We start from the raw sequence: 12,133 nt of genomic DNA on the forward strand, positions 1-12,133 counted from the left end.
AAACCTCAGTGATGCCTATTTTCAAACCTCTCCTTCGCTACCACCGCCCTATTCTTTATTTTCTAAAAGGATGAGGGAATAATAAACTTCTTGTGTGTGAGTGTGCGTACGTATTGTCTACCTGAAGGAACGCAAATGACTGAGCAGACGTGGTTGTTATACAAAATAAGAACAAAATTTATTGATATAGAAAAAGATTTTAAATGGCACTTTAAGATTTTCCTATGTTATCCACATACACCTCCCTCCCTCACCCTCCCAGGGAATACTAAACACCTCCAAGTCCTATAACCCCAGTTTCCTAATACTATCGAAACAAGCCTCTACTAAACCCCACTCACTCCTACTCTCACTAACTCCCTAACTCTGACTCTTCTAACTTTTCTAACTGCCCAAAGACTCCTTAAATGTCTCTCCCTCCCACTCCTCTCCCTCCATTCAAATCAACCAACCAATCAGAGGGCACCATTCACAAGGCTCTCCATTCTAACTCCCCCCTCCCACTTATATACCATTTCCTGAATATAAAAGAATTGGCCACAGCAAATCCAAACCTGAACCAAACACTTAAATATCCACATATTTAATAACACAATTCATCATTTCGTCACACCTCCGATGTGAAATATTTTAAGGAGTGGGACAGAGGAGGCAAAGGCAGAATACCCCGTACATCAGGTATCAGAGAGGTGCACTTCTGGCTGTTCTTTGGGGATCTCCTTCCTTGCTAGGAGAAACTTGCCATGTGCTTTTGGGCTGCTGTGGGAGGGGACCCAGGAAAGTATAAGGTCCCTGCAAAATAGAGGGTTACCCAATTGGCACCTAGCTCTGTACATTGTCAGAGGTGGAGGGGGGAGGGGGGGCTTTGCCCACAAAGCCGGTAGCCTTGCACTGACTAAAGAGGATGAATTGGTGATCATTCTTCCTCCTGGTTGGGTCATGGCAAAACTGGAAACAGCTGGGGTGTTGGGAGCAAAGAGGAACTTGTGAGTCCCTTTGTGGCAGAGGTATTGAGCCTCTCTCAACCCAAAAGCAGAAATGAATATCGGAGGAGCTCTTACGATCCATGTTCCAGTGATAGGTGGGACTGAAGGCAAAACGGGTCGGACCAAGAATACTTTAGGTTGAAGCTCTCCCTGCTAGTAACGAAGCCTTAGGAGAGGCTTTTCAGCCTTTTAGAATGGGGGGGGGGGGGAATGCACCAAAGCTGGGGAACCAGTGAACGATCAGGGGTCTGGAGAAAGGCAGGAAGGCCAGGGGAAGTGGAAGGGAGCCTCGTTGGCCAGGGTTGTTCCACACCCCTGCTTTGCTGCTTCCATCCTTTCCCCTTAAGAGGCCCTAACAAAGGCCGCCCCTTCCCACCAACCCTTTCTGAGCATCCCCCCTTTATTCCAGGCCGCTCCCCCCACGAGAACCTCGTGCCATGTGACGTGCTCCTGCTGCGGGGAAGGTGCATTGTGGACGAAGCCATGTTGACCGGAGAATCCGTGCCTCAGATGAAGGTTTGCCTGGCGAACTGTTTGCTCGCCGGTTCTTTAGGGTCAGCAGGGCGCTGGCAGTCGTACAAATGGCAGATGTGACACCGAAAACTCCACAGGATGGAGGGGAAAGGAAGTGCAATGGGTGTGGGGTGAGAGATGCAGAGAGGAGGCTGTCGCAGGTTTATCGGATGACGTGTTGGAACGAGAGATGTAAAATTTCTGGAAATTTTGAAACCATGGGGGGGGGGAAGTGTTTCCCCCTCCCCATTTTTTTCGGGGTAGGGGAGATGGAAATTTTTGGAAAAATTGAAATAATGCAATATTAGCACTTTTTACAGATTGGAAATCACTTTGTTACTTTAGGAATATAAAATGTAATTATGTCCAAGTTGGTTTGGCATAAAATTATTACATTTGGTATATTAAAAGTACAGTTTATTCAATCAATTATTACAAATTTAATTTATTTTTTATTTTATTTTTAATTTGGGGGGGTAACAAATCGAGCCACAAGCTCCTGAACTGTTAGGAACCTCTTTGGTTCTGCCAGTTTATGAGCAGCAGGCAGAAAGCAATCTTTTTTAAAAAAACAGAAGAAACCACCAGTAACAAAGAAAATTATTTATGTCTCTGCTAGTCCTCCACAGTGTCAAGTGGGCATAAAGCACCCATTCCCATAAAAAGAACTGAGAAAAAAGGGGGGACACCAAGATTCAATGAATATGCATGAAATTTAATCGGACTCATTTTCCAAGCTGTAGCCATCACTACCAGTTTCAGTCTCTGCTTCAGTGGCAGTGCCCCCTAGAGGCAGAAATGCATCTTGCTCTTGCATTTGAGAGCTGTAGTCTCAGTTTGCAACCTAGGACTTGCTTGTCCTCGGTGCACAGAAATTGTAGTAATCTAATACCGTACATAGTTTTTAGAAATCATTTGGAGAAGTAAATATCTGAACACCTTGTCTTAAATATTTTATTCAACATGCTTAATTAAACATCTCATAACCCGTTTTTTCCTTCAATTTTTTGGAAAAAAAACAAGGCTTTGGGAAAAATGGTGCGCGTGTTTTCTCCCTAATTTTTCCCTTTTCCAGGCCTTCACATCTCTAGGCGAAACACATGGTAGGAGGAAGGGGGTGGGTGGGAATAAGACTAACAGCGAGTCACTTACATCTGGTGGAGAGTGCAAAGCAGGTCAGGGCAACTTGTGGCCCTCCAGATGCTGTTGAACTGCATCTCCCATTAGCCTTTGCCAGCATAGCCAATGGTGAGGCATCATGGGAGTTGTAGTCCAACAACATCTGGAGGGCCACAAGTTGCCCAGCCCTGGTGTAAAGAATGAAGGCAAAGGAAGATGACCGAGGAGCTATCATCAGGTATAAGGAAATGAACCTTTGAGTAATGAGGACTAGAAACTTGAAGTCAGTGCAAGAAACATGGGGGTGCATATTCCCTTGCGCAGAGGGAGGGATTATCACAGCAACAGGAGGCGGCAAACAAATTCATGGACAATGAACCAAGTCAACTGCTGCTAGTGAGGTGGAACCACCAGGTTCAGAGGCAACAGACTTCTGGACATCAGGTGGGGGTGATGGGGGAAGCAAGATGGGCCTCACCTTCCTAGTTGTCAGGAGCATCTGGGTGCATCTGGCTGCTGCTAAACTAGGTGGATGTGGTCTGATCCTGCAAGGCAGTTCTTATGAGGTTAGGGCAGCATTATACTGCGCAGTACCTGTGGGAAGCTGTTTGCTTGGGGTAGCTGAGTACAAGATTCACTGTTTCCTGTTGGAGTTGATCAATGACCCCAAACGCACTAAGCAGTGCTTTCTCCAGTATTTCAGATCCAGGCACACTTGTGACCCTGTTCAGGAGCTACGCTAAGCCACAGGGTTAAGCACTTTGAGCTAAACATTATGGCTTGTCTTGTCTTGTGAACCATGACTTCACGTGTCGTGTGAACCATTCCTAACTATTTACTCACTATTTGCTGCAAAAGGGTTAGCAGCCTGGCCATGGCTTAGCGTGTTGTCTGAACAGGCCCTGTATGTCCCCTTAATGGGGAGTGGCCACCTCTCTTCACACTGTGCTGCCTACATAGCCAGCGCTTACTGATTTCTCCACCCATCCTCCAAATTCCTTAGGTCCAAAGGTTTGAGGCAAGTAGCATGATGTTAAACAACAGCAGTGGATGAAACAATCCAGTTATAAAATCAGAACACAACAGTGCTAAACCGCTGTCCTACCAGTTTCATTGAGCTATAAGCAGGGCAGATAGAAAAGTCCAGCATTGCTTCCAGAGATGCCTGGGCTTGGGGTCATCTCTAGGGGAAGGCCAGCATTTGTACTGCTGCTTGTATCTGGAATGAACGATGTGCACACATTGTCCAGGGTGCACACCTTTCCCTAAGGCATAACACAAAAAGCAGTCCTGAATGGTATTCCTGGTGTGCTCCCTACACCTGAAGGGTCAACCCCAAATCTTTGGTCCCTATATTTTAGATCCCCTCATGCCAAAAATACTGTGCATGACTCTTTCTCCTGTGTGGGCAAGAATACCAACAGCGATAGAGTCGCTCTTTGAGATCTGGGTGCTTGCACGCTTGCCTTACACTGGCAGAATAATTGGCGCGTCCATTAGCCATCTATTAGCGATGCCCCAATGCTGCTTTCTGTTGTAGGAGCCGGTTGAGGAGCTGGACCCGGAACACGTCCTGGACATGCAGTTGGATTCCAGGTTGCACGTCATCTTTGGGGGAACGAAAGTGGTGCAGCACATCCCTCCGCAGAAAGCCAGCACAGGCCTGAAACGTATGTATCTGCCTGGCTAGCGTGAATTGGTTGTGGAGAATCCCTTAAATTACATCATTCCCTGAATTCTTTAGCAGATACGTGATTGCTAATGTGAGCTTGGCATACGCAGCCAGAGTATGAAACAGAGAGGGCCTAGCGTTGCCATGATTGGGTGCCTAAGTAATCCTTCTGACTCCTGCCCTGGGATTCCTTTGATAGGAAAGGCATGTGAAACCAACCTTTTCTCCATATAAGTGGCACACTCTCCTCCTTGGCACAGAATTTAGGCGGGGTCATTCTTTTTAACAATAATCTTAGTTTACGTACCGGTTTGGAAACAGCCGGGCTGTGAATTTCAAGTGGATACATAGAGCATTGTTGATAGTAAAATGGCTACCAAAGGACCCAGTAACTCCCAACAGGAACTGCATGGAGGCCAGAGATGACAAAAGTATCCGAGCACAAGAACCAAGCTTAGATCATTAAGTAGAATTGCGTTTTTATTCCTTTTGAGCAGTGTGTGTTTCTGACTATGGCAATAAGGTCTCAGTCTAGTGTGGTGTAAAGCAGAGGCTATTTCAAAAGAAAAATCAATAAACTGTAATTTTCTTTAAAGAATAATTCAGGAAAGGATCAGAATGATATTTCCTCGAAATACTATAGGTCAGAGACAGCTCATCAAAACACAACACAAAAGAAATTGCCTGATCCTGGGAGAGACCACATGACATCCCCATGGTTTTACTGATGCATGTGCATGTTTTGCACTGTGCAAGTTCAGGCTGGTTTCTGCATGTTGCAGCTTCCTGTCTCGGCCTTTGCCATTCAAATTTGATGATGTTTGTAGTAACTAATAATGCAGCGTTCATGTTTCTTGAAGGGTTCCCCCAGAAGCCGTGTGACTTGACATGGTGAGCTGAAACTTTTTTCGTGGGAATACTTGTGTAATACTTTTCTCTTCCTCTCCTTTCAGCCGTCGATAATGGGTGTGTGGCCTATGTTTTGAGGACAGGCTTCAATACATCTCAGGTAAGAAGTAAGTGACAGACCACTGCCCTTTTGTGGGACAGCAGAAACATGTGTTTGTATTTGTTTGAGTGAACTAGTCCCAGCTCAAGATCCAGGAACCAGAGGTGTGTCTGGTTAATGAAGTTATCAGTATTGGAAATTTAACCCCACTTTCAAGAGCCCCTAATTATCCAGGGGCTCTGTCCCTCACTGTTGCCTCACTTCTGATAAACCTTGTAACTCTCTAGAGCAGGGGTGGGCAACTCCGAAGGCCCCTGGACACCCACCCACCCCTCCCTTCACCAAGTAGGTGGTATTCCTTCTACTGCTGAATTCAGCATCAAAAGCTCCCAGTGATGTGCAGCTTTTTGGAAGCCTGCCACCTACTTTTTGGCTGCTGGTGCCATGAATTGTGGCCGGAGGGGAGGGGGCTGCATGTGGGCCAGCCAGAGATTATGTTGAGTAGACGGCTGTTCAACTAAAGTTAGCTAATTTTATAACTTGCCCTGGGGAGCAAAGTTCCTCCTTTTTCAGAAAAGCAGGATGGAGCCTTCAGACTTGCTACAGCCTGGAGGTAAATAGTAACCTTTCCCTATGTGCTCCATTTTGTCAACAACTTCTCGGAGGTGGGAGCTGCCTCCCACTGACAATTCTTCCTCCCTCTCAGGGGAAGCTTCTGCGTACGATCCTGTTTGGTGTGAAGCGGGTGACGGCCAACAACTTGGAGACCTTCATCTTCATCCTCTTCCTGCTGGTCTTTGCCATTGCCGCTGCAGCGTATGTGTGGATCGAAGGTAATTTTTAATGTTTCTGAACCCTGATGGTGGTCTTCTAGAAGTGGGCATGGTATCGGCGAAGGCATGGGTTGGTGTTCTACAGAAGGCCCGTGCATTCTTCAGGTTGCCTTAGGGTTAAAGAGGGTGGAATCTCACACAGGTTCTCCTTTCATGGACTGCGGAACATTCTTGTATGTCTCTGTTGCCCAGCAACAGCAAGGAGGATCAAAAGCCAGCTGTAAAGGCAAAAAAACAAGGCAAGGGTTTCAGGGTGTGTGTCTTGATCGAAGGAAATTATTTACTTGCTCCTAATGTTTCCTAAGGTGCTCCTTGGGGTTATCTCCCTTCTGCTTCACCCAAGATGATGTCCCTGATGCTCTTGTCTACGGCTTTCTACCACCTGCTTGTACAGGCAGCATTTAGATCAGGAGTGCGGATCCTTGGGCCTGGGGGCCAAATCCGGCCCTCCTAGGCTCCACAGATAGCCACACCCCCTTCCCTTGGCCCCACCCCTTTCCCCCAATTTCCTGAGTTTGGGGCAGTTTCTTCCCCCCCCCCATTGAAATGCATCAGTACTGCAGTAAGGCCTTTAAGCTACAATATGCCAGCTTTTGGGGCCCACTGGAATGCAGCCCCCAAGAGCTTCACTGAAATTCAATTTGACCCTCAGATTGCAAGAGGCTCCCCAAACCTGATTTAGATTTTACCTTTCCCTGTTATCAAGGTTTGGGCAGGGTAGCTGCTCTTTTCTCGTCCTCCAAGCAACCCTGTGAGGTATACAATCCCCATTTTACAGGTGGTCATTGAATCTAAAATGCAGGCCTCCTAATAAATCCAAACTACGAGTTCTAGAACACCCTTTCCCAAACTCAGTAACTGAAGCACATTTTTATATTGGAGGAATGCTTCATTCTTAAAAGTTCCATTTCGAAGGTATGGGAAGAAGGGCTGCCTGCCCTCAGAGGAGCCCACGCGCTGTGCTTCTGCACAAGTCGCTGTTCTGGGTGTGTCTCCTCTCAGGTCAGGTAGGTCATTGTGCACTTCAGGATCCATTCGCATCCATTGGAGGCTGATTAGAAGGGGACAAGGCTAGAACAGCAAATCATGCAGAGGTTCAGCAGGCACCATCCTTTGTGGGCAGAGACTTTGAGATCACAGGGGACCAGGTCTATTTCTCATGGTAGACTATTAGTTCTTTCATCGAATGTTACATGTGCTTCAGGCACTACGGCTCCAAAGTCCATCTTCTTGATGGTCTGTGCAGCAGTGAAATGACCCAAATGTCTATCTGCTCCTCTTTCTCAAGGCACCAAGGACCCCAGCAGGAACCGCTACAAGCTCTTCCTGGAATGCACTTTAATCCTCACCTCGGTTGTCCCCCCTGAACTCCCCATTGAGCTCTCGTTGGCCGTCAACACCTCCCTCATTGCTCTCGCCAAACTGTGTAAGTACCAAGAAAATGAGATTGCACACTTTGAAACTGCAGAGTATAAAACTGGTGAGTTTTTTTTTATTATTTCACATTTTATTTCCTATTTTATTTTACAGTTTGCCCTATGCCCTGAGTTCAGAGCAGTTCACTCGCTTTTTTAAACAAAATAAATTGTAAGATGCTGTGACCAGCAACATTTGAACATTGTGGCCTTAATGAAAGCATGCCATGTAGTGTTGCTTATATAACAGTTGACTAGATGTCGGGGTTTTGCAAGGCAGTAGCACAGCCCTGCGCTGATTCCCATGGACCCTAGATCACATGAGCGAAGGGGTTCTTACTCATGCTGCATCCTCCTCCCCCTCTACACATGTCTTGCTTCAGCAAGCCGCAAGGGAGACCTTGGCCTATCCCTGATTAGGCTTCATAGGTCTCTGCCTTTCCCCAGGAGATAATGGAGACCCTTTGGCCTGAGAACTGCATCTCTGACACAATGGCGGTGGATCTGTAGAACCATAGGTAGTCCTGGCTTTCTTGCCCGATTCCTTCTGCTTTTTAGTCGCTGGGCAATCAAAGTAGACACTGGCTGTGATCTCCAGGTGGCCCTGTGCCACAATCTGGGCTCAGATCCCATTCGCCCAGTTTGAAATAAAATTAGCCTTATAAATATGCATTTTAAAAATACGTTACGAAAATAAACCTTTTCTTTTCCCTGGCCATATTGTTGTTGCGTGTTGTTGTTTATTTCATTTCTGTACTGCCCAATAGCTGAAGCTGTCCTGGCGGCTCACAAAAATTAGAAATCGCAAATAAAATGAAAACGTAACATCTTTAACGCACAAAATTTAAAAACAATTTAAACAGCTAAGATGTTTACAGTAAGGTAACGGACCTGATAAAAACAACTGATATAAATGCCCCATCACTAAGTTCTTTCTCGAACAGATTTGCCTTCTGATAGGTAGATACACACACACCTCAACTTCCTGAAATTATGTGTCAATCAAGCATGGGCAAATCATCTTCTGTATTCCCTCCTATGTCCATTTCCCCACTTGCTTGCACACATATGCCCTTGCTGTCCTGTTAGAGCAGTATGACAATGGTATCAGTTACCTAGGGAGGTTGTGGGCTCTCCCACACTAGAGGCCTTCAAGAGGCAGCTGGACAAGCATCTGTCAGGGATGCTTTAAGGTGGATTCCTGCATTGAGCAGGGGGTTGGACTCGATGGCCTTATACGCCCCTTCCAACTCTGCTATTCTATGATTTGCCACTTTATTTCAAGAGAGATGGGCATGATGCCAGGGCTCTACACCAAGGGAAAGGCACTTGAACGTTGTCAACCACAATGAAGGAGTGTGGGGCAGGGTAGGATAAACTAATGAGTAAGGGACGTAGAGACTGCTGGCACTGCATGCTCACGTACACCCCTCTTTGTCTTCTTGCAGATGTTTACTGCACAGAACCATTCCGCATCCCCTTTGCAGGCAAGGTCCAGATTTGCTGCTTTGACAAAACCGGCACGCTCACCAGCGACAACCTAGTGGTGAGGGGTGTGGCTGGGCTCAGGTAAGTCTGGGGTGAGAGGATGCAGGATGTGGGAAGAGAAAGGGCTGCAGGCCTTCTGACTCACTTACAACCTCCCTTCCTTTGTTTGTATTCTGAAGCAGTAATAGAGATCTCTACGTAGGGCATTTGTCTCCCCTCTCCTTTTTTAGAAAATCAGACTTTAGCATCAAGGTAACCCAAATACTGCAACCCAAAAGCTGAATTCTGCAGTTGGTAGACATTTTGCAAATTTGCATGATTAGCTTTGCCTAATTCTGTCTGTGCTAATCGGGAGGGAGCCATTCAGAGTGAAGCCCCACCCTCTGACCCCTCAAAATAATATTGAGACACCTCTCCAGCTTGGGAAATCTCTCCAGCCCTTGTGTGTATACTTTCTAGGATAGCTTCATAGCCATAAGAGCCATAAACATTTTTGAATGGAAGCTGAGATTCTCAGGAAGCTGGGTTCTGTGGCTGATGTCACATCCTGTTTTTTTCCCCCCTGTGGAATCATGCAACCTTGCATATAGAGGGGACAGGTACGTTCTCTAGTACCTATAAGTTCACACAACATTTCTTGGCACTCAGATAAGGACCTCGAAGTCCTGTGTCAAAAAGCAAGCAAATTGTTACGCCAAGCTCTCTCTGTGTCCATCCCAAGCTAAACAAACCGTGCAGAGTTCCACATTTTGCAGTATACTGCTAACAGTCACTTGAACAAACTTGGGGACATTTGCAGAAATCCACCTTGGACTTATTTCCCTTCTGTAGCAGTGGCTTTTTAATTGATCTGGGTTGCTTCATCCCAGATCCAAAAAAGAAAGAAGCGAATCCTCAGGATGCAAAAAAAAGATGTATTTATACAAATCCTGACTCGTTTGGGCCTGTGTCCTTTCAAAGGCCTTCTTCAAGGGGTTGTTAGAAGATGTCTGCAGATTTTCCTTAACAAAGTACTGTCTCCTATACTAATCACCAGTGAGTTGCCAGTAATTACTATAGGAGACTGTTTATTGCTAGAGGGAAATCTGCAGACATCTTCTAACAAACCCTTGTAGAAGGCCTTTGAAAGGACACAGGCCGAAATATATCGGGTTTTGTACAAATAAATCTTCTTTGCATCCTGAGGAATTGTTTCTTCTTTGGATCTGAATTGGATGCTTTCCTCCTTCTGGTTTTAGTTTTTTGCTCCATCACCAGGGCCATGTACTGCTTTTGTCCTGAAAAATGCTTTTTTAAGTGATATGTCAGGCTGGGTTTTGGAACATTTGGCAGAATACTCGTGTGACTGCTTTGCCACATTCATCCTCCTTTAATCTGGACGGAAAGCCTGCATGGATTGGAAACAAGCCCAGAATTGGCCACATGAAATTGTATTTGATTTGGAGTTAGTTTAATCCCTGTTTGCCAGTTCAGGTGTCAAGCAAACTGTGGTTTGAGAAAACAAGGAAGTCTTATGTCAAGGCCTGTTCATGAGGAGAAGAGGAGGGAGCAGTCATCATTTGCTCCTGATACTCCAAACCTCATAGCTTAAAGCAGGGGTAAGGAAACTGTCCATTCAAATGTTGGATTTCAACTCCCATCATTTCTGATCATTGGCCGTACTGGCTGGGGCTGATAGGAGTTAGTCTAGCAACATCTGGAGAACCACAGGTTCCCCACCCCTGGTTTAGTGGACAGGAAATCCGATGTCTGAATGCAGCCACTCCACGTAGTTTTTAAAATCTCACATCACAATGTCGACAGGTAAAGCTTTATGCTCTGTGCAAGAATACTCCCCTTTCTTGTGAACTCCCTTCTCACGGTGCTATCAGGCGTTAAAGCAAACTAAGTTTTTGTTAACCTGAAGTCATGATGTCAGCATGGTCTTTTGCTCTCGCTGCAGAGATGGGAAAGATGTGACCCCTGTGTCTGACATTCCTATTGAAACACACCGGGTCATCGCCACGTGCCACTCCCTGATGCAGCTGGACGACGGGACGCTGGTGGGTGACCCGCTGGAGAAAGCCATGCTGACTGCAGTGGAATGGACTCTGACCAAAGGTAGGTTTGCTTGGCATCTGAGCTATGGAGCGGCTCCTTCCTGCCCTCTGTCCTGCAAGTTCATGTACATCTTCCAAGCAGAGATGAGAAATGGCGTGTTTCTGGGGTGCCGTTAGCAATGAAGTCTGCATCTGCCCACGCCCATTCTGCCCTAAACAGAGTTCGTATAGGTCTTGCCCAAGGAATGCTTCTGAGCAAATGAACAATTGAGATCTTCATGTTATCCCAGGATAACTGGATCATTTAAAACTCCCTCCCACCATGTCTCACTTTCGGATGGTCTGTTCATCTCCTGGAGCAATACTTGAAACTTATTATGGATCAGTGACTCAATAGCCACCCAGTCTGATTCTGGTGGCTTCTATACTTTTGGAAACCCCATGGCATGCACAAAGAGATGACCCAGTATGGGCTGTGGAAGCGGGAGCAAGTGCTCCCACTATTCTGATAAGGAGTGTGTCCCCGGGGCACAAGGGCCCCTTTGCCCACCCCCAAGGGAGGATTACTGCTTGTGGTGCTGTTGAACCCTTTCAGGATTTCCCGATCTCTTTGTTTCCAGATGAGAAAGTTTTCCCCCGAAGTATTAAAACTCAGGGACTGAAAATTCACCAGCGCTTTCATTTTGCCAGTGCCCTGAAAAGAATGTCGGTCTTGGCTTCCTACGAGAAGGTCGGCTCCACTGATCTGTGTTACATTGCAGCTGTGAAGGGGGCCCCGGAGATGCTGCAAAGAATGGTGAGCAAAAAGGGGGCTGAGCGTGAGGTCTTCTTTTTAATCTTCGTTTATCTTTTATCACCAGCTTCATGCTTGCATGAAAATAGCTAGTGCCAATGTATGAGAATCCGAGCAGGATTGGGCATATGGGGAAGACGGTGTCCTAGTAGCTCTGGCCTTTTAGACCTCCCCGAAAGAGGTGCTTGCATCTGTCATGTAGATGATTGTCTCATTCCCTGAATTGGGCAGGGCAGAGATAACGTGCTGGAGGGAGCGCCAGCAAACCCCAAACATGCCATATAATTAGAGGAAAAATCCATGTGGTCACTATTAAAAAGCATAGA

The 12,133-nt window shown here is 46.3% G+C and overlaps 1 protein-coding gene across 2 annotated transcripts in view; it reads left to right on the forward strand.

Moving 5' to 3' along the window:
• The window catches only part of ATP13A1 (ATPase 13A1), a 50,986-nt gene that overhangs the window by 18,449 nt on the left and 20,404 nt on the right, over positions 1–12,133 (forward strand). For both annotated transcript variants that reach the window (XR_010025164.1, XM_063119275.1), the window contains exons 7-14: positions 1,396–1,502; positions 4,159–4,288; positions 5,244–5,299; positions 5,946–6,072; positions 7,361–7,498; positions 8,936–9,056; positions 10,918–11,075; positions 11,635–11,810. Coding sequence is in view for 1 of the 2 variants with exons in the window: in XM_063119275.1 (XP_062975345.1) it covers positions 1,396–1,502; positions 4,159–4,288; positions 5,244–5,299; positions 5,946–6,072; positions 7,361–7,498; positions 8,936–9,056; positions 10,918–11,075; positions 11,635–11,810 (1,013 nt within the window). In the remaining variant the exon portion in view is untranslated. The remainder of the gene's footprint in view (positions 1–1,395; positions 1,503–4,158; positions 4,289–5,243; positions 5,300–5,945; positions 6,073–7,360; positions 7,499–8,935; positions 9,057–10,917; positions 11,076–11,634; positions 11,811–12,133) is intronic.

The sequence above is a fragment of the Elgaria multicarinata genome, chromosome 3 (assembly GCF_023053635.1).
Source record: "Elgaria multicarinata webbii isolate HBS135686 ecotype San Diego chromosome 3, rElgMul1.1.pri, whole genome shotgun sequence".
Taxonomy (NCBI): Eukaryota; Metazoa; Chordata; class Lepidosauria; order Squamata; family Anguidae; genus Elgaria; species Elgaria multicarinata.